Here is a 21,757-nt window from a genome sequence, read left to right on the forward strand (position 1 = left end):
TAAGTGTTGCGTGACTTCATTGTCCAAGTCATGCAGCCTTCCCCACATCATCCCGTTACCACCAAGTCCTGTGCATTTTCTATCCCAGACAGCTCTTTAATTTTTTCCCTCTGTTTTTCCAATACCATTGCCCTGGGTCAAGGCCCTCATTTTCAATCCCTCCTTGGAATATTGAAATATCTTTATTGCAAGAGCCCAGTCTTATTAACAGCTCCGCGCCCCCTTACTCCTGGAATATAAAGCTCTGAACTCCTGAGGGCACAGTGGGTCTCAGAGGAGCCCCTGCCCGTGCTCCAGCCTCATCTCCTTGCTGCTCCTCCTCTGTATCTATTGTGGTCCTTGAGAACAAGCAACGGAAGATAATCACTGTCTAATTTGAGCAGTAAAGGACTTTACTGGGAGGATATGGGGGGACAGACTGGAGGCTGGAGAACCAGAGGAATAAGAACAGGAAGCACCATGTGGCCCCTTTTTTTTTTTGTCTGAAGTAGGAAGCGTTGGTTCAGACTGTCTCCACTGCTGTGGCCGAGCCTGGACTTGGAGTCACTGCAATTGCTTTCATCTTGGCCAGGCTAACTCCCCATGGGGCATGTGTGTGTGTCTGTGCATGTGTGTCTGGTTTTCCATGCTTTGAGTGCTGGAATAGAGGAGGAGGATTTCAATGTATTGCCTCTCAGCTACAAATCCACCCTTGTCCTACCTTGAGATTCTGGAGCTGGACCCTGCAAACGTTTTTCCTTTACCAGCTGGTGCAGTGCTAGGCTTTGTAGGGTGCTGGAGGTATGCTGTGAGGCCCAAGGGAAGGGATCCCTTTCTGTTTCTGGTGTGTATGTGTTTCCTTCCTCATTGTGGCTGTCAGCAGAGTGGCATTCACTCTCCAGTGAGTTTTCTTGGCCTCCTAGCAGGAAGCTTCTTGTGAACCAGCTTCTGCGCCCTGGCAGCCACTTCCTGTGCACTAGCACCTTTCTGAGAGAGGGAGAGAGAGAAGGGGAGAGCTGCACTCTGCACTTGCTGGTTTTTAATTGAATTAAATTTAAATTGAGTTTTACAATTCTTTTCTACCCTTTTTAGAATTAACTTCTTAATAGTTGACATTTCACTGTCCCTGTACGAATCGTTGGTGTGGTTTCTGACAGGACCCTGACTGATGCAACTTTTTTTAGTTTCTGTGGTTGGAGGCAGGATTTCTGCCTCTTGTTACTAAAAGCTCACAAGGGCGATTCCCTCCCATAAAGGAGGACGGGGTTGGACACCCAAAAGAGGAGACCTGCCTATCACATCTGCATGTGCTATAACCTTGTGTCTGTCCTCGATGGCGGCTTCTCTGTGTCTCTGCACATGCCGTTGCCTCTCCCAGGGGCTCCCAACAGGCACCGGACCCCCAAATCCTCTTCATTCTGCAGCCCAGCTGAAAAACAGCTTCTCATGGCCCCTCCCCTCGCCCCTGAGCCTCCGTCCTTTGCTTCCACTGCGCTTCTGCTGTAAAACAACATCCTTGCCTTGCTGTGCTTGCTTCTCTGATCCCCGAGTGCAGACAGCCTGTTCCCCCTTGTCTCCTGAGCACATAGTGGGTGCTCAGTGTGTATTTGTTTTGTTTTGCTTTTATTTATTAATTTGAATAGAGACGAGGTCGCACCATGTTGCCTAGGCTGGTTTTGAACTCCTGAGCTCAAGCAGTCCCTCGGCCTCGGCCTCCCAAGGTGCTGGGATTACAAGTGTGAACCACCACACCCAGCCAGTGTATGTTTGCTGTATGGCCTAATCGAGTGCACTGGAAGAGGCTTCATTTCCCTTGGAGGACTCACTGATTAATTACCCACCCGAAAATTCTTACGTGTAACCTACTGGGTTAGTATTGTTGATGAACAGCCTAACTTAGTTCATTTTCATTTTTAGGAGAAGACCCTTTTTCTACCAAGTCATTGAAGACAACATGATATTGTGTCAGAGAGAATTTGTTCCCTCAGCAGTGTGGGGTCCTGGGAGAGGTCAAGGGTGTGGGGCAGAGAGGGGATTACAGGTTGAATTGTGAGCAGACACCTTAACCCCTGGTGTCTCAGAATGTGATATTGTTTGGAAACAGGGTCGTTGCCAATGTCATTAGTTAAGATGATACACTGGAGTAGAGTGGGCCCCTAATCCATTTGACACAGACATGCATACCAGGAGAACAGCATGTGAAGGCAGCCACCAAGCAGAATGCCAGCAGCTGGACAGGGCTGGCACGGATCTTTTCCCAGCACCCTGAGGGAGCGCAGCCCGCCGACACCTTGATCGTGGACTTCTAGCTTCCAGAACTTGAGACAGGAAGTTCTGTTGGTGAAGCCACTCAGTGTGTGTGGTATTTTGTTATAACAGCCTCAGCAAACTAATAGACTGGGACCTGGATTTTCCAGTTCCTGGCCAGCTGGCTACTTTCATTACTTCCTGCACAGTCTATGAGGTGCTGTTACTCACTTTTCCTTATGAAAATAGCCTGAGTGGCCGGGCGCGGTGGCTCAAGCCTGTAATCCCAGCACTTTGGGAGGCTGAGGCAGGTGGAACACGCGGTCAGGAGTTGGAGACCAGCCTGGCCAAGATAGTGAAACCCCATCTCTACTGAAAATACAAAAATTAGCCGGGTGCGGTGGCGGGCACCTGTAATCCCAGCTACTCAGGAGGCTGAGGCAGGAGAATGGCTTGAACCCAGGAGGTAGAGGTTGCAGTGAGCCAAGATCGCGTCACTGCACACTCTAGCCTGGGCGACAGAGCAAGACTCTGTATCAAAAAGGAAAAAAAAAAAAAAAAAAAAAATAGCCTGAGAACTCATTCTGTCCAGTCTTTGATAATAGCCCGCGCAGGGCAGCAGTTACAATAGAAGATGGAAATCCTATTTCTGTGTGAAATCCCCTGGTTTTCAAATGTTGGCAACAAAATATTTTAAAACAGGTGCTGACCAAAGAAAACGCCCTTGTGAGGCCACCTGTTTACAACCTCTGCATTCGTGGAATCACATTGTGAGAAGTTGTGTGAAGGGAGAAGGATCAGGGAGAGGAATTGACCGATAGATAACAAGATAATAACAAGCCACTGATAATAACAGTGCTTAGACTCATAATACTAAGCGCTGTTCTGAGTGCCTTATCTATGTCATCTTGTTTAATCCTTATTATAATCCTTATTATACCCTGTGAGGTGTGTTCTGTGATTGTCCTCATATTACAGAGGAGGAAACTGAGTCACAGAGGGCTCATTCCCTTGCCCAAGGCCACACAGCTAAGTGTTCGTACCAAGTCCCAAACCCAGGGCTGATTCCAGGGCACGTGCACCTCCTTCCAGTTCCGCGTGGAGAGGGCAGGGGGCTATGGGTGGGGAAGCCTTGGGGCTGGGGCTAAGAGACAGTAGCACGCTAGGGATGACTTGTGTGTTGCTGAGATCCACTTGGGAGCTTCTATCTTTGATGTGTGGTAAGGACAGGAGTTTCTGTGCACCCTGAGCATAGGTGTGGAACTAACCAGGCACTCAAACTTTGTGGCTATATAAAGGGATGCTACCACAGTAGTCATTGATGGCTCATTACCTTGCAACAAAAGAACTATTGTGTGTTAGCCAATGACAGCATTCACCAGCAAGGTGTGACTGTCAGGCCAAGGAAGTGACATGTAGTGCCGTGCCTGGGACAGCCTGACTGTCCTAGTCCCAGCTCAGCTGCACAGGTGGCGGTTTGGGGGTGAGGACAAAGCATTAAGTGGAGGTTGGTGGCAGACAGTGGGAGAGCCTCAGGGAGAAGGGCCGTGAAGGCAGCACTTGGGTGTCACTGTTCACAGTAGAGAATGGCTAATTACTAGAGGAAGGGTCCGGTCCCCTCCCCTCCCCTCCCCTCCCATTCCCTCTCCTTCCCGCTTCTCCCCTCTTGTCTCCTCTCTTTTCGGACAGGGTCTCACTCTGTAGCCTAGGCCAGAGTGCAGTGGTGTGAACACAGCTCTCTGCAGCCTTGACCTCCTGGGCTCAGGTGATCCGCCCACCTCAGCTCCCAGGTAGCTGGGACTACAGGTGCACACCACCATGCTAATTTTTTGTAGAGATGGGATTTCACTCTGTGGGCCAGTCTGGTCTCCAACTCCTGACCTCAAGTGATCTGCCTGCCTCAGCCTCCCAAAGTGCTGGGATTCTGGGTGTGAGCCACTGTACCTGGCCTGGGTTTTTTTTTTTTTCTTTTTTGTGAGACGGTCTCACTCTGTCACCCAGGCTGGAGTGCAGTGGTGCAATCTTGGCTCACTGCAACCTCCGTGCCTCTTAGGCTCAAGCCATTCTCATGCCTCAGCTTCCTGAGTAGCTGGGATTACAGGCATGCACCACTACACCCAGCTAAGTTTTGTATTTTCAGTAGAGGTGGGGTTTTGTCATGTTGCCCAGATTGGTCTCTAAGTCCTGGCCTCGAGTGATCTTCCCACCTTGGCCCCCCAAATTGCTGGGATTATAGGCATGAGCCACTGCACCTGGCCGGGTCTGGGGTTTTCTACACTGTCTTGGTTGAGGCTGGAGCTCAGGTAATTCTGGGAAGTTTGCAGGTGTCCTGAGGTTGTATAAAATCATCCCCTGGGGGGCTGCCCACCTCAAGTCTCCTATTCCTAGAAACAGCTGCCCCTACTCGTGCTCTGAGATCAGCTGGGAGCCATTTACAAGATGTAACCCCACCTGCTCTTACTGCACTGGATTGGACCAAGCGTGGTCTCCTGATTTAATCAAGACCAACTGCAGAGACCACTGGGGTGTTTTTGAGAGTGATTGGGAGACAAAGCCGTGTGACCTGAGATGCGTAGAAAACGTCTCCAGGACAAGATGAGTGTCGAAGACTGGGAGGCAGAAAGTCGGGGTCTGCAGGCTCTCCAGTCATTTCCGAGATCCACTGCATCTTCAGTTCGGGTCAGTGTTCTTATCTCCAGATGACACATTTTTCCCTTTTGTTTTAGCTATTCAAGTTGGTAACTGTTACCAGTGACCCCACGTGTCCCACCCAGTTTCTGGGGGGAGCTGGCATGTGCATCCTTTCGAGCTCTCAGTCACCCACCAGTTTCGGGCACTGGGTTTGGGCCGGTACGGGTTTGCCATCTGGGTTTCCCTCTGGCTTGGCAGGGGTGGATGAGGTGTGATGAGTTCAGGGTTGGAGAGAGCCTCTGGGGTCATGCAGGAAGCGTGGGGGATCCGGGCACTGGGCCACATGTAGCCTCGCCTCTCTCAGCCTCAGGGAGGTGCCCAGAGGCTCCAAAACCAGGAGGAACGGCTGGAGCCCCCCAAGGCTGATGCATGATTTGTGCCAAGTCAGCAGCAGCTGGGAGGCTGGGACTGGCCTCCAGAGCTCCCTGGAGTGGGGTGGGGGTGGGTAGGCGCCGTGCAACAAGGTAGGATAAGGGCAGTAGCACCTGGAGAGGCCTTGAGTCTTTGAGATGCCCTGGAGCGGTGGTGGGGGCGGTCATAAACATACTCATCTTATCACCACAGTGACGTCACTTTGTAGTCGAGTAGGCTGGAATGCCAGTCTTGACCATCATGTACTGGTGCGTGATCCTGGGCGAGTCCTTGAGAAAATACTGCCCGCATCCTGGAGCCACAGGAGCTAGAGCCTGCGCAGTGCTCACACTGGGGCCCGCCTGGTTTGTGCGCAGGCTCAGTAACCACAGGGAGCGTCGTGAGGAGAAAGGCCTGAGGAAGCTGAAGGGGCTTTGCCTTTGCAGCCCAAGGAAGTGCAGACACTCTGCCTTCCTGATTGTCTCACAGACCCTTCCCAGTAGCTGCCCAGACGTGAAGGAAGGCCCAAGCTGACAGTAATTGGAGTGACACTTACTGAGTGGCTCCTACGGTTCAGACCCCGTTCTAGGGACTGTATGTGCATTAACTAATTTAATACTCCCAACTCTGTGCTGATAGTTGCTAGTTTTAGGCCCATTTTACAGATGAGGAAACCGAAGTATAAAGCTACTTGCCCAAGATCACACAGCCAACAAAAGACAGAGCTTGGCTGTGAGCACAGTCGTTGTCCTAAGTCAAGGCCAGTACTGAGAGTCACAAAAGGACAGAGTGAGTGACCGTAGAAGCAGGCAAGACAGGCATTGATATGTCACTGAAATGACAACTTGCTTCGGTGCTGTCAGGTCAGGGCTATCAGGCGTTTTCTGTGCTCAGCCCCAGACTCTGTCAGCCCTCCTGCCAAAAATGTGTATTTCAAACCAAGGAGCTACGACAGGTCCCAAATTACAAAGCAACTCTCACAGAACGTCAATAGGTCTTTGGAGTTTTTTTTTGCTGGAGCTCCCAAGGTCTCCACCTTCCCAAGACATTTGGTGGACGCCAGAAAAGCCCCGCCCTAAAACCGGAGTTGAGAGAACATCTTCCTCAGGTACTTGTTGTCCATCAGTGATGTACTGACCGCCTCTGTGAAGTTTTCCAGATCAGGGATGGTCACGTAATTCAGGAGCCTGTTCATTTTCCCCAGAAGGACCCGGATCTTGCAGGCTGTTGGGCCGGGCTCTGCCTCCAGGATGCTTTTCTTCTGCATTTCACTGAGCACCTCCGGGATCACAAACTGCGGGGATGCACCGAGGACTGGGTGAGAATGCACGCTGCCTGAGCGCCGTGCCCCAGACCCAGGCCGGGCCTCCTGTGGCCAGGACCAAGTGTTCCCTGAGCCTTCACCCGAGAAAGCAGATCTGTGTTCTCAGCCCCGCCACCTGCCACCTTCCTGCTGCTTCCAAATACACTCGCTTGGCTGGTATTGTGGTCATGTGGACCATGGTGATGTGGGCTGAGGCCACGCCCATGCCTGGCCCTAAACCTGAGGGAAAGCAGCTCTGGTGGCCTGGCGCAGCCTGCCCTCCGAAGGCCATGCTCTCCTGGGGCTGCCGGGTTTCTCCCCGTGGGTCCCGACCATGGGGCTCTGCAAGGGCTGGCATGCCTCACAGTGGCTGCCTGTGAGCCCCGCCTCCACCTTAGGCTCCTTGGGAGTGTATCTGGGTTTTGTTTAGATGAAGGCCTGGCCCAGGGAGGCCGCCTCTATGCCAAGTTCTGCCTGGGTCTGCAGCCTGCAGAAGACAGAGGACAGAGTCTCCTGGAGGGGATAAGATAGGACGATGCCCGTGTGCTCCATTCCTATGCGTATGAAATGTCTTCACACAATATTGTTATTGTTTTAGCCACACAATAACCTATGTCCATCTTATAGAAGACTATGGGCTCAGACCACAGGCTAGAGTCACCCAGGAGGTAGAGTGGCTGGGCATGGAGGGGTCTGTTCTTCCCCGGGCACACTACTGCCCGCCTGGGCTGACCCTGTGCCAGGCTCTGTCTCCTTTCTTTGGCTCTGATTAGTTACACTGGTGCTGATTTGCTTCATCTGGGACACGCCTTGCACAGGCACAGCTGCCCCTCCCCGGGACTCTAGCTCTCCAAGGCGTCAGGCCCCCTGGTCTCTCTGCCCACAGCAGCCCTTCCTGCAACCTCGCTGGGCACTGCCTTCCTGTCCCCGCCCTCCTCCCTTCACCATTCAAAGGCCAGTGCCCCAGGCCCTCATGCTGTCCAGCCCCAGCTGGTCCTGGCCGTGGCAGGAGTGCAAATGGCCACTTGGGCTTGGTAGTGCTGGCCTCCTCTTCACTGGATTGGCTGCTCTGAGAAATCCAGGATAGGCAAGGATGCTGGGATGTCGTTATTCACCTGCAAAATAGGAGGTCTTGCCAGGCGAGGGAACCTGGGGGCAGCCAGCAGGCCAGGCCTGTTTGGAACTTTCCCAGTTTTAGCACTCAAAGTCCCATGTCCCAGGAAACTCTTCAGTCCTGAGCAAACTGGTGTGTCTGGTCACCCGAAACCTAGCACACTCCCTCCTCTCTTCTCAGCTACTCTGCACACAGCTGCATCTATTCTGCTGGAGTCTGCTGTCATCAGCCCACTTCTCCATCTGTCTCAGTCCCAGGGGACATGTCCATCCATCTGTCTGCCAAGGCAGTCCTGCTCCCAGGGGCCCTGGGCACCTCTCTGGGTGGGGGGGTCTGTAAAGTGGAGCCTTCCATGTGGAATAGCCTGGGGGAGCTGAGCAGGAAGAGAACCTTGCTTAGGCCTCACTGGGGGAGCCTAGGACACCCTCATTCCTTTCCTTGACTCTGGTCCTCAGGAAGGGTCTCAGGAGCCCGCCTTCTTCCCCCATTACAGTTGGAGTTCCAGGGGTCCAGCCTCACCATTTGGAGTAGGTGGAACTGTGTCCCCCAAAAGTGATGTCCAAGTACTAACCCCAGTGCTGGGGAACGTGAGCTTATTTGGAAACAGGGTCTCTGTGGATGTGATTAAGTTAAGGCTCTCAGGATGAGCTCCTTCTGGATTTAGGGTAGGCCCTAGATCCAACTACTGGTGTCCTTTTAAGAAAAAGGAGAAGGAGGTTTGACACAGACACACAGAGGAGAAGGCTGTGTGAAGGTGGAGGCAGACACTGGAGTGATGCTGCCATGAGCCAAGAACACCAGAAGTCATCAGAAGGTGGGAGAGCAAGGAAGGGTCCCCCATTGGAGCCTCTGGAGGACGGTGGCCCCACAGACACCTTGATCTCAGACTTGGCCCAGAACTGTGAGAGAACAAACTTCTATTGTTTCAGGCCTCCTAGTTTGTGCTGATTTTTCCAGCAGCCCTAGGAAACAAATACAGCATTGGTCCTCTCCTGCCTGCCTGGGCAGTGTGCCTCGAACTTCCAGGGGATCATCTGTGTAGAGAAGAGTGGGTTTGGGGAGGAGGGAAGAGGACACAGCAGCAGGCCTGGGGACACAGATTCCCCCTTGTTTCTGGCCCTGACTTCTGACATGGCCGCTGCAAGTGTCAAGTGAGATAATGCAGCATGACATCTGTGTTTTATTCTCAGGATCATATCCTGAGCTCAAGTGACCCTCCTGCCTCAGCATCCCAAGCACCTGGGGCTACAGGTGCGAGAGCCACCACGCCCAGTGAATTGTATTCATTTATTTACTTATTTATTTTCTGAGACAGGGTCTGGCTCCATCACCCAGGCTGGAGTGCAGTGGTGTGATCTCGGCTCCCTGCAACCTCTGCCTCCTGGGTTCAGACAATTCTCCTACCTCAGTTTCCCGAGTAGCTGGGATTAAAGGCATAAGTCACTGGGATCAGCTAATTTTTTTGTATTTTTAGTAGAGACGGGGTTTCACCAGGCTGGCCAGGCTGGTCTCGAACTCCTGGCCTTAAGTGATCCACATGCCTCGGTCCTCCAAAGCACTGGGATTACGGGCATAAGCCAATGTACCTGGCCCATGCCCAGTTAATTTTAAAATTTTTTTGTGCAGAAGGGTTCTTGCTATGTTGCCCAAGCTGGTTTCAAGCTGCTAGGCTCAAGGGATCCACCTGTCTCGATCTTCCAAAGTCCTGGGGCAACAGGTGCAAGTCATTCTTCCCAGGCTAGCCTGAGCATTTTGATGTGAATTTCCTCAGAGCTTAAGCTCACAGTGCTGGGAAGTTACATGAATGCATTTGTGTGTACTTAAACATCAGGTAAAGCAAAGTGGCCTTGTTTTTATACGGGTTGGCATATGTAGAGCAAGCCTGGAGGCCTGTGGCAGGGGCCAGTCTAAGCCAGCAGTGGCCTTTGTACAGGTGGGCACCCCACCTGGTGGAGGGTGTGGGGAGTCATGACCTTACCTTGTACCTGGTGCCCAGGTTTAAACAAATCCGCTTCTGTTCATAGGTGAAGCAGAAGATGATCTTATCCTGGCTCCTTATTTGTACCTGGATGTACTCATTGATTTTCAAGGAGATGGGCTGGAGAGGGGGTGCGTGGACATGGATGTTCAGATTCCACCAGTTCCAGGCCTTCTGACGTTTGTCTTTGGGGAAGTAGTAGCCCAGGTTGGAGCTCAGGTTCAACCTGCACCAAGAGAAAGCATGTCAGGCAGCCAGGGCGCTCAGCCCTGGGCCTCTGCTCTTCCTCCTCTCCTTCCCTTTCTTTTTCCTCACTTGGCCACAGAAAGCCTGACAGGGACTTGATGGGTAGGAGAAGCTCCAATATGGACAACCAGCCCAACACCAGGCGCTGTCCTCTGCACTGGCCTCACCGTATGGCCCTGTCCCACCCTCCTTCCCTCTCCTTTAGTTCCTGGCGGGTGCAGGCTCTTCCTGCTCACAGCTTTGCCATGCTCTGCCCTCTGCCTGCAAAGGTCCCTTGCCCCACGTAGCACGGCTGGCATCTACTTATCCTGCAGGTCTCAGCTTAGACATCACCTCCTCAGTCTGAGCAGCCCCCCGGTTCCCTGTGGGACTCTCTGTTGCCATGCCTTGTTAGTTTCTTTCATGTAATTTACGAATAGATACGGTAAGTTCTCATTGTTCACTGTATTATGTTCTAGAAAGCCAGTGATTTAGTGAATAACAACCCATAGCTCCTAGGGGAAATACGCACACAGACACAGCTCACATAGGTTATCATCTTAAATCCTAAAAGCAGCCCATCCTGCTAGGTGCCGTTTTTTTTGTTTTTGTTTTTAATTTTTATTTTACAAAAAAGAATAGGAGGCTCAGAAGTGTCATGTGACTTGCCTGAGGCTGTCCCAGTGACACGTGCTGGAACTGGGATTCAAACCCTGTCCCACCAGCCCCAGAACTGCAGTTTCTTGCACTACACTGCCCCGTGTAAGGACACCTGTGTCCTCTGGTTGCCTCTGCAGGAGGGCTGAGCAGAAAGGCAGAGCGCGGCCTTGTTCAATCTCAGCCAGCAATGTGCACAATGGGAAATCAAATTTCCCACTGCTCTGGGCACATCCCTGGCTCCACGTGAGTCACATATATGTGTGTATTTCCCCTAGGAGCAAGGGGTTCAGTATCGGCCAATGCAGTGTTCTCAATGACTTTATAGACTATAACTACCATGAATCATGAGAATTGACTGTATTTGTCCATCATCTGTTCTCTCTCACTAAAGCACAAACTCCTGAGGGCAGGGACCTTGTCTGTCTGCTGCGCTGCTGAATTCCTATTACCCAGCCTAGTGCAGGGCACCCATATCGATAGGTACAAGGGAATGAAGGGTGGATGCATTTCTCTCTCATTCATTCCAGACCCTACTCTCTGGGGCTTGCCTGCCCTCTGAGCCATCCTCTCTTGACATTTCAAACCCATCGTGTCCCTCTGGCCCTGGCTTCTGCTTTTCAAATCCCAAAGGGCAGTTCCTAGAATCAGTGCCCTTGGGGCAGCAACATCTCTGGGGAATCACATGAAGAAAGGAAGCGATGTGAGGCCTGGGTTCGTCTGGAGAAGGAGGGCTTGGGGAGCTTGGGTTACTCAGTCTGCCAGGTGTCGTCTGAGCTGTCCAGGGGGTGGCAATGTACTACACTTTATCTAGAAATATCTATTCACTGTAAACTTGGCCTTTCTTAGAAAACAACCCATGATGTTGTGGCATTCATGACAGGCTTTGACGCCCACAGCTGCCTACACATTCCTTCCAGGGCACGTGTACTTTTTCCCGCAAGACGTAGGCCCCAGATCTGCGAGGTTTTGGTGCAGAGATCTACCTGTCCCACATCCACCCTAGAACGCACTTCTGTCTCTAAGTTCCCCAGTAAATCACCTTATACAGACAAACCGGATTTGTCTGCCTTGTTCTTTGGTTTCTCAGCTCCCTCTGCATTTGGTGGTCACTTTGTATATACGAACCTTTCACAGAACACAGGGACCTCATTGGAGTGAGAAGCTGGCTCGGAGGCCTGCTACGGGAAGCCTTGCTCACCTCCAGTGGGGAGGACTTCCAACCACTCAATCCCAAATCTTCCTGTTGCTTCCCACTTTCCATCGAACAAAAACAAACTTCTAAGTTCCTTTGTCTTGGGACCCCAGCCTGTCCAACCTCATTCCACCTCCTCTAAATAAGAGGCTGTATACATAGTAGTGAATTAGAAACCTGGGCTCTTTGGTACCAAAATTATAAAAACAACAAATGAACAAACAAAAGCCTGGGCTCTGGAGCCAGATTCTCAGTTCCAAGTCCAGCTGTGCCACTTGCAAACTGTGTGACCTTGGGCCAGTCACTTAACCTCTCTGTGCCTCCATTTCCTCAACTGTAAAAAGCAGATAATAATAGTACTTTGTTCAGAGGGCTGTGTAAGGATTAAATGTCTATACACAACAATAACTGAGAAAACATTAAAATTTCCTTGTTATCATTGATGGAGAGGAGAGCAAAGAGAAGGAACTTCTGACTTCACTCTGTGGGGAGCAGATCCTGCTAGCTTTTAACCTTTTAAATGGTTCCCATCACAGCTCTCACACTGAGATGGGCAGGCTGGTTGGTTCCCAATTTTAAGGTGGTCTGGAGGAAAAGAATAAAAGCCCCTCACTCAAGCTGCAGCTTAGCTAGCCCTTAACCAATCAGTAAGAAAAGACCCAAGAAGCTCCTATTTCAGGTAGCTATGGATTCCCTGGAGTCCTGTATGTGCAGTTAGACTTAAACTCCAACTTATAGTCCTTTCCTTATTTTAATGCTAAAAGCCACACCCAGGGGTGGAGATTTCAAGTGCAAATGTTACAGAAGATGTATGAAGAGGCATGTTGAGCCACTGTGCAAGCACTAGAAAAACTGCTCCTATACATGCCCTGTCATAAACATAGCCCTTCCCTACAGGAAGACCCTGTAAAACCAACTCACACATTGCACTCAGGGAGTAGCCCATTCCTTTTCTTTTCTCAGTGTTGGTTCCCTTGTGCACAAGCTGAAATAAACTTTCCTTTGCTGCTATGTTTAGCGATCTCTCTTGATTTCTATCCTGGGAGATCCAGAGAACCTCGGATTCTAGGAGCAACGCTGGGCCATCCCCGACTCCCTAGGGTTAGAGATCTGCTCCTGCCTGAGGGTGCCCAGCTCTGGACTAAGTTTCCCTTAAGAAGATGGGATCTGGAACATCTAGAAATGGTCAGAATTGGGAAGTTCCTGCTCAGGGGGTGAAAAGATCCTGAACTGTTGAATGAGTAGAACCCACCCACCAGGGACCCCGAGTTTGGGCAGGTCTCAACACTGTGGGACCCCGAACCCAGGTAGGAAGCCTGTCCTGAGACCCCTTGGGCTGAGAGTCGAGGCCTGTGCTGGATTTTAGTTTCCACACACCTGGCAAAGGACAGCCACGCCTTCCATCTTCCTGGAGGAAATGGAAATCAACAAATCACCTAAGAGTATTCAGCTTGAAATAGCTTGGCTCTAAGTCCCTCCTGGTGCCCGAGGCACCATGGAGAAGTCCTGTTGGTGCGGAGGAAATTCTAGCAGTTAGGGTCGGGCCCTGACCAAGTGGCTTTGTATTTACAAATGACTCTGGGAGGCTTTTCCATAAAATCTTCTCCTAGCGTCAATGAGATTGCAGTTTTGCTGATGAATTTCCTCAGAGACTAAGCCCTTCCTCTGTGGGTGACATTTTTCCTCTGGAGCAGCTGCCACTGGGGGAAGGAATCAGTTTAGGGGTAGGGCAGCCCATTCCCGAGAGAGGGAGAGGGGCTGGCCCTGTGGTTTGACTTCTGCGCGGGGTGAGGGGTGCCATGAAGGGATACCCAGGGACCATCCGTCTCTCATCCAGATGCTCAGGTGGAGAGGGGCTGGGACATGCTGATAGGACTGAGATGGGGGCTCTTCCCTCCCTGGGTTACTTGATGATCTGTCACCAGGTCCTCTCTGAGGTAATTAACTGAATTTCTTGCCCCACTCCTTTGTGCTTTCTGTACCCCAAACCTTGGTCCACTTCTTGGACAGCATTTTCTACACACAAGGCCTACAGGGAGGGCAGATACCTCCAGAATAAAGAACACAATCAGGAAACGGTGTCTAAAAAGACTCACAGCAGAGAAAATGTTGTTAAAAACCAAAGTCTGCAGAATGAAAATCCTTTTTGGAATTATGTTTGGCTTTGACCAGCAAGAAGAGAGTATAAAGTTGATCCAAGATAATATATGTCCCTTTGGCCGGGTGCGGTGGCTCACACCTGTAATCCCAGCCCTTTGGGAGGCCAAGGCAGGTGGATCACCTGAGGTCAGAAGTTCGAGACCAACCTGGCCAACGTGGTGAAACACCATCTCTACTAAAAATACAAAAATTAGCTGGGCTTGGCAGCGCATGCCTGTAATCTCAGCTACTCAAGAGGCTAAGGCAGGAGAATCGCTTGAACCCGGGAGGTGGAGGTTGCAGTGAGCCGAGATCACACCATTGCACTCCAGCCTCGCAGCAGAGCAGACTCCATCTCAAAAAAAAAAAAAAAAAAAAAAAAAAAAAAAATATATATATATATATATATATATATATATCCCCACACCACAACCACTTAGAAGAGGAAGGGAAGGAGAAAATCCTGAAAAGAGAATCCTTTATCTCAAAGAGATGGAGAAACATTTTGAAGTGACTGAGTGGTCTTGAAGTGGCAAGATGGTTTTCCACCATTACCAGAAATGGGAACTTAGAACTAAGTTCAGTAATAGTGAAATATTTAGAAATTGCCTTTTGGACCATGGACTCTGTATGCATATGTCTCCAAACCCTCACCAAACCCTTCTCTCTGAGGCACCCAGAACAGGGAGGCACTGGGTCTTCCTAAGGAAATTCTCACAAAGGTGACTCTCGAGGTGTTTAGGAGATGAAACCAATAGAATGTGGTGGTTGTGGAGGCTTGACGGCTATTTCACCCATGGAGGAGCAATGGTGCAGTAAGAACATTGTGCCGCCTCTGCAGTCAGGGACCTCATGGACTGGTCCGTCATGGGGCTCTTTCTCTCATTTCCAACACGTGTAACTCTTATACAGGGAGAGAGGAAGTTCACGCAGTCTGTGAGTCACGCTTTGTCCAGCTGCTTCTCCATGGGCAGGAGTGTTAGGGACTCATGACCCAAGCTTACCGGATGTCACTATTTTCATCATAGAAGGTAGCATTGCCTGAGTTGTTGATAAGGGCCCGGATCCACCCTTCTAGACTGTCTTCCAGAATGATGTATGTGAACTTTTTCATTTTCACATATAAGATGAGCATAGCCAGGTTTCCTGATGGATAACTGGGAGAAGGTTAAGGCACAAGCAGTCAGTCCTTGGGGTCCCCTGGAAAAGGTAGGGCCCTACAGATGATGTAGGCCTCAGTCAAACCCCACACCTCAGTTAAACCCCACACCCTGAATCATAGACATTTTAGGTGCCAATATATGTCAATACGAGCATCTCTGTCCTTCTGTGGATACTGTATCTGGCCTGTCCCATCAGGAAAGAGAATTTGATAGACATTCTTGTTGGGGTAGAGAACTAATTTTCCATCACCTTGATGCACCTGGGAAGAAAAGACAAGTCTATGAAAAGTGTGAAAAGTGCATGGGTACCAACTGTCCTACTGCAGAGCACGGTGTCGACCCCATCTGCTTGCTCTCCGATGTCCCATGCTACCTCCCCAACTTGCTAGGCAGCTGCGGGGCTTCAGTTTACTTGTCTATACAATGAGGAGGCTGAACTGGATCTGTGTGTACGTGTGTGTGTGTGTGTGTGTGTGTGTAGATTTTAAACTGTCATTTCAATCACCCCAATGGTTATTGATTGTATTAGTTTCCCAGGGATGCTGGAACAAAGTCTCACAAACTGGGTAGCTTAAAATGACAGAAATTTAATCTCACTGTTGTGGTGGCTGGAAGTCTGAAATCAAAGGGTCCCCAGGGTTGGTTCTTTCTAGAGGCTTTGAGGAAGAATCTCTTTTTTTTTTTTTTTTTTTTTTTGAGACGGAGTCTCGCTGTGTCTCCCAGGCTGGAGTGCAGTGGTGTGATCTCGGCTCACTGCAAGCTCCGCCTCCCGGGTTCACACCATTCTCCCGCCTCAGCCTCCCAAGTAGCTGAGACTACAGGCGCCCGCCACCACGCCCGGCTAGTTTTTTGTATTTTTAGTAGAGACGGGGTTTCACCGTGTTAGCCAGGATGGTCTCGATCTCCTGACCTCGTGATCCACCCGCCTCGGCCTCCCAAAGTGCTGGGATTACAGGCTTGAGCCACCGCGCCCGGCCGAGGAAGAATCTCTTCCATGCTTTTCTCTTGGCTTTTGATGCCAGACAGAGATCCTTGACGTTCCCTGGCTTGTGATGCATCACCCCAATCTCCGCCTCTATCTTCATGGGGTGCTCTCTGTATCTTCACATGGCCGTCCTCTTAGGAGGACGCCATATTGGATTAGGGGCACACCCTACTTCAAGAAGACCTCATCTTCACTAATTACATCTGCAAAGACTATTTCCAGATAAGGTCACATTCTGAAACACTGGGGGTTAGAACTCTGACATGGCTCTTTTGAGGGAACACAGCTCAACCCATGACATTGGTATACTCAAGTTTTTAATTTCTTCTTCAATCCGTTTTTGCAAACTGTTTTTCTAGAAAATTGTTCATTTTACATAAACATTCAAATTTATTGTCATAAAAATTTTAAGTTTATACTGTTCTAAAGAAATCTCTGCTGTCTCTGGTTATGTCCCTGTTTTCATTCTCTATCTTATTTATACCTTCTGAATCAATCTTGTCAGAAAATTTGCCTATTTTATTAATCTTTTCAAAGGACCAAGTTTTGGTTTGTTTATTATTTCTTTGTTTTCTATTTTATCGATTTCTGCTCATATCATTATCATTTATATCCTCTACTTTCTGTGGGGTTTCTATGTTATTCTATTTTATTTTTCTAATTCCTGGAATTGAATGCTAAACTCTTCTGCTTTTGTCTTTCTTCTTCTTCAAGATCTTCCTCCTACTCCTCCTGCACATCCTCCTCCTCCTCCTTCATAAGAGAAAGCATTTAAAAGAAAGCCCCCGACACCTAGTATTCCCAGGCAGTCTTCCATCCAAGTAGTAACCAGGCTCAACTCTGCTTAACTTCTGAGATTAGACAAGATTGAAAGCATTCAGGGGAATATGGCTGTAGATTTTTAAAATATGTGTTTAAAGCTGTTATGGTTTGAATGTGTCCCCTCAAAAACATGTGTTGGAAATTGAATCCCCAGTGCAATAGCGTTGGGAGATGCGGCCTAATGGGAGGTATTTAGGTCATGGGGGCGCTAACCTCATCAGTAGATTAATATCAGTTATAAAAGGGCTTGAGGCTACGAGTTTGATCTCTTGCTCTCATTCTCTCTCTTGCCCTCATTTTGCCTTTCCCCCATGGGATGATGAAACAAGAACCCCCTTGCTACGTGTGACCCCTCCATCTTGGACTTTCCAGCCTTCAGAACCAATAAATTTTTGTTCGTTGTAAACTACCCAGTCTGTGGTTCCCTGTTATAGCAGCACAAAACAGACTCAGAAAAAAGCTGTAACATTCCCCTCAATTTACTGTTCAGCTGTTTCCCATGAATGTAGTTATTTACCTTTCATTTTACTCCATTCTAAATATTTTCAGATTTGGCACACAAGTTATTTACAAGGGTGTTCTTAAATTTGCCAATGTATAAAGGACTTTTGGTTGTGTTATTACTATTCTTGATTAAAATGCACTGGGGCAAGAGAACATAGCCTATACAGTATCCACTCTTTTGTGTTTGCTGAGATTTGTTTTGTGACCTGGCATGTGATCAGTTATAATAGATGTTTTGCATGTGCTTGGAAAGGGTGTGTGTCCTCTAATTGTCCCCCGTCCCCATGTTGGTGGATTGTCAAGACCCATTGTTCCCCTGCTTCCTCAGCACACACACCTGGCTCACATACTCTTCTGGTTTTGTAGCTTTCTCTTTATTTCTGGTATTGGCTATTTCCTTACTTTCTTACATTCTCTGTTCTGCATTGAAAAGGATGCTTCTTCTGTTTTATTTCAATTCCCAGGTGTCTGCAGCAGGAAGGCTTTGCAGACCATCTAGTACCTCACATTAACTTAACTAGAAGCCAGATCAGTGATTTTCAAGCCATTTTAAAGTTTTTTTTGAAGAAACAATAGTTTATTTTTCTAATCAAGTGACACAGTTACTTAATCTTAAGGCCTCAACAAATGTTGCCTCTTATTGTCATTGAACAACAAGGCCTTCTATTTTGATATTCCAGGGAAATAGAGATTTCGTTTCTCCAGTAGTTTCCATTTGCCAAACAATCATGAGTGATGGTTTAACATAGTGGCTACTGTTTTCAGGAGATTCCATCAGATGAGTCCTCATTTCTTGTGCAATAACTATTGGAAATTTTTTATTAAAAGTTCATCCATCAGGACTTCTCTATTGCGGTTGGCCATGGAGTTCTGTCTGGCTGCTGAATGATATTCCTGAAATCTCATGGATATTCTTTGCATTATTTAAAAATATTCTGTAAGCAATCCTCTGAGCAGGTAGTCTCTTCGGGTTTTAGTTCTCTTGTTGTGAAGTCTTTAACTCAGTTAAAAAAGCAGTTTTCTGGAAATTTCTTGTAGTTGTAAGACATTCCTTAAACTGTTTTATCTGATCAGATTCTGGTATTTGTGCAACCGTATTTTTTTAGTATGTTTATTAGTCACCGTTTTTAACACATGAGTTTCCTTTCTGTTCTGGAAAAGCAGTTGTCCAATCTTTGCTTGAATGTCTCCAGTGAGACCTGATTTGTTAGGTAAGTGCTGACTCTCCCTTCTGACATCAGTATGAAGCTGGGGACCGCATTGCCAGTTAAATCTAGAGGTGGAGGATTGGGGTCATGATGGGCGCTGTGGTCACTGGATGGGCTCAAATTATTATTGTAAAAGTTGAATAATTCTTTGTCCAAAGAAAGCTTATAGCAGAATGTAAAATTTAAGGTGATAAGAGACAGATGCAGTTCTGTTTGAGAGAAAGCTGTGTGTTAGTTTTCACCTAGACATCAGGTAGGAAGCACTCCTCAAGGTGACAATGATCATATAGCCAACATACAGTGGCTGTTTCCTTATGCAGAGCACTGCACTAAATACCTTAATTCCACAGTATACTGACCTCACAAAATATGCACTACCATTTATTCCTGTTTAAGAGAGGCTAAATGACTTACACAAAGTTATCTAGTGAGAAGAGAGCCAGGCTCCAGCAATCTGACCCCCAAGATTCAGATTTATCCCTGACGCTGCCTCTAACCATTAAGCTCCCAGTCACCTGGGACATTTAGTCTACAAAGCACTGCTTTTTTCTTTAAACCTAAAAAAAAGCCCTTAAAAATTTTTTTCTTTCTTTAATTGATAATGAAAAATTGTATATATTTATGTTGTACAACATGATGCTTTGATATATGTATACCTTGTGATTGGCTAAGTCAAGCTATTTAACATATGCATTACCTCACATATGTTTTGTTATGGTGAGAAAACTTAAAATCTACTCTTAGCAATTTTCAGGTATGCAATATATTGATATATATAATATATAATATCAATATATATTATATATAATATCAATATATCAATATATATCAATATCTATATAATATATAATATATAGATATTACATATAATATATATCAATATATAGTATTAGCTTTAGTCCCCATGATGTACAATAGACCTCTTAAACTTATTCCTCCTGTCTAGTGGAAATTTTGTATCCTTTGATCAACACCTCCCTATTTCCCTACTCCTCAGCTCCTGGTCACTCTGTTTCTATGAGTTTGATGTTTTTAGGTTCCACACATAAGTGATGTCATAAAGTATTTGACTTTCTGTGCCTGGCTTATTTCTCTCAGCATAATCTCTTCCAGGTTCATCCATGTTTTCACAAATGACAGGATTTCCCTCTTTTTAAAGGCTGAATAGTATTCCATTGGGTATATAGACCACATTTTCCTTTTTCATCCATCTGTTGATGGAGACTTGGTTTAAAAAGTGCTTTGTATTATACCCACAGTTGGTTTGCCTGGTGACCTGTTGGAAATGTCCAGATACTTTTCATGGGTAGCGGGTATTTGTCACTTAGGTCTTATTTTCAAAAGCCACCCAAAAGCCAGAATTTCTTGAGATGCTTTCTGTTTGTCGAATTCACTTGTCATGTAATGAAATTTTTCTGATGATAAGAACCCCATAGACAAAGCAAAATCTCTTACACAGAGCTGGAGTTGGCACATGTTCTCTCACGGGGAAATATATAACAAACGGCATGTCTAAGTGTCTGAAGTTCATCAGCATTTGCTTGAAGACAATAGGATGCAAAAGCTTAAAGTGCAGAGTGAAAAGACTACATCTCTGGCCTTTCCTGCAGTCCTGCAGGTGGGACCCCGAGCTGTGCCAGAGCTGTTCAGCGAGCTCGCCATGGTTGCTGCGAGGCCCTGGGTCCTGGGCTGGAGTGGTTGGATTTGGCCTGCACACCAGCACACACAGAAGGTGCTGCACTCAGCAAACAGCTTGGGATTTATTGCCTGTTTGTAAAACAAACAAACAAACAAACCAAACCAAATGTGCCACTCCCTGCCATACCTCATGGGTGCTTGGTGCAGCCTACCATGAATGGTAGGTGAGAAAGGATCCTCTGCTTAGAGATCTTGGTGAGAATCTTCCTCTTGGCTGCAGGGAGGACATTTTAGATGTTAGTGGGGAGGGGGTGCCATGGAGGGTAGATGGTTCCAGAGCTGGCAAAGATCTGAGGCAGGGTAGGGCCTGGAGTGTGGAAGTACACGGAGTTATATAGCCTAATTGGAAAAATAAGCCAAGTAAGGTTTCTTTGATCTATTAGAAGACATGAGGCCAGGGATAGGAGGAAGCTGAAGCCTTTATACGAGGGCTTCCAACACCCTTACCATTGTCTGCTACCACCTGGAGAGTCCCTTTCTCCTGTCCATAGGAGTTCTGACTGGTCCCACAGACTTCCCTTCTCAATGGAGGCCCAAGAGTTGAAGGAATACCAAACTTCTCATTCCTTGTCTGGAGGCCAGAAAGGTCCATACCTTGGTTTTAACCGTATTTGTTTCCTACTCTCTTCCACTTTTGCCACAGTTGGGGCCACACTCACGATGTAAAGCTGTCCTATTGCTTTTCCTCTTAGTGCAAGCTGTTCCATTTCCCAGCTCTCTTGCAGCTAGCCGGGGTCATGGGACCCATTCTGGTCAACGAAATTTAAGGATTTTTTTTCTAGTTCTGTGAAGAATGATGGTGGTATTTTGATGGGAATTGCACTGAATTTGTAGATTGCTTTTGGCAGTATGGTCATTTTCACAATATTGATTTTACCCGTCCCTGTGCATGGGATGTGTTTCTATTTGTTTGTGTTGTCTATGATTTCTTACAGCAGTGTTTTGTAGTTTTCCTTGTAGAGATCTTTTACCTCCTTGGTCAGGTATATTCCTACGTATTTTTATTTTATTTTTTGCAGCTATTGTAAAAATAGTTGAGATCTTGATTTGATTCTCAGCTTGGTCACTGTTGGTGTAGAGGAGAGCTACTGATTTGTGTACATTAGTTTCGTATCTGGAAACTTTGCTGAATTATTTTATCAGTTCTAGGAGCTTTCTGGAGGAGTCTTTAGGGTTTTCTAGGCATACAATCGTATCATCAGCAAACAGTGATAATTTGACTTCCTCTTTACCAATTTGGGTGCCCTTTCTTTCTCTCGCCTGATTGCTTTGGCTAGGCCTTCCAGTACTATGTTGAAGAGGAGTGATGAGAGTGGGCATCCTTGTCTTGTTCCAGTTCTCAGAGGGAATGCTTTCAACTTTTCCCCATTCAGTATTATGTTGACTGTGGGTTTGTCATAGATGGCTTTTATCATATTGAGGTATGTCCCTGGTATGCCGATTTTGCTGAGAGTTTTAATTATAAAGGGATTCTGGATTTTGTTGAGTGCTTTTTCTG

General features: G+C 47.8%; 1 protein-coding gene and 1 long non-coding RNA gene across 3 annotated transcripts in view; one reads left to right on the forward strand and one right to left on the reverse strand.

The window, feature by feature from the left end:
- The first annotated feature begins 3,654 nt into the window (after positions 1-3,654).
- LOC126940404 (uncharacterized) lies at positions 3,655-6,568 on the forward strand. Of its 2 annotated transcripts, none has more exons than XR_007720744.1 (3): positions 3,655-3,733; positions 4,615-4,905; positions 6,473-6,568. It is a non-coding gene; the product is annotated as an uncharacterized LOC126940404 (long non-coding RNA). The 2 variants fall into 2 exon arrangements; XR_007720745.1 differs by having other exon boundaries at positions 6,476-6,567.
- Positions 6,108-21,757, reverse strand: part of ERICH6B (glutamate rich 6B) — a 71,961-nt gene continuing 56,311 nt past the window's right edge. Inside the window, exons 12-15 of the mRNA XM_050766251.1 lie at positions 15,217-15,302; positions 14,884-15,036; positions 9,664-9,889; positions 6,108-6,562 (exon numbers count right to left, since the gene is read on the reverse strand). Of these exons, the coding sequence (XP_050622208.1) occupies positions 6,344-6,562; positions 9,664-9,889; positions 14,884-15,036; positions 15,217-15,302 (684 nt within the window). The 3' untranslated portion in view covers positions 6,108-6,343. The remainder of the gene's footprint in view (positions 6,563-9,663; positions 9,890-14,883; positions 15,037-15,216; positions 15,303-21,757) is intronic.

The sequence above is a fragment of the Macaca thibetana genome, chromosome 17 (assembly GCF_024542745.1).
Source record: "Macaca thibetana thibetana isolate TM-01 chromosome 17, ASM2454274v1, whole genome shotgun sequence".
In the NCBI taxonomy this organism is placed as follows: Eukaryota; Metazoa; Chordata; class Mammalia; order Primates; family Cercopithecidae; genus Macaca; species Macaca thibetana.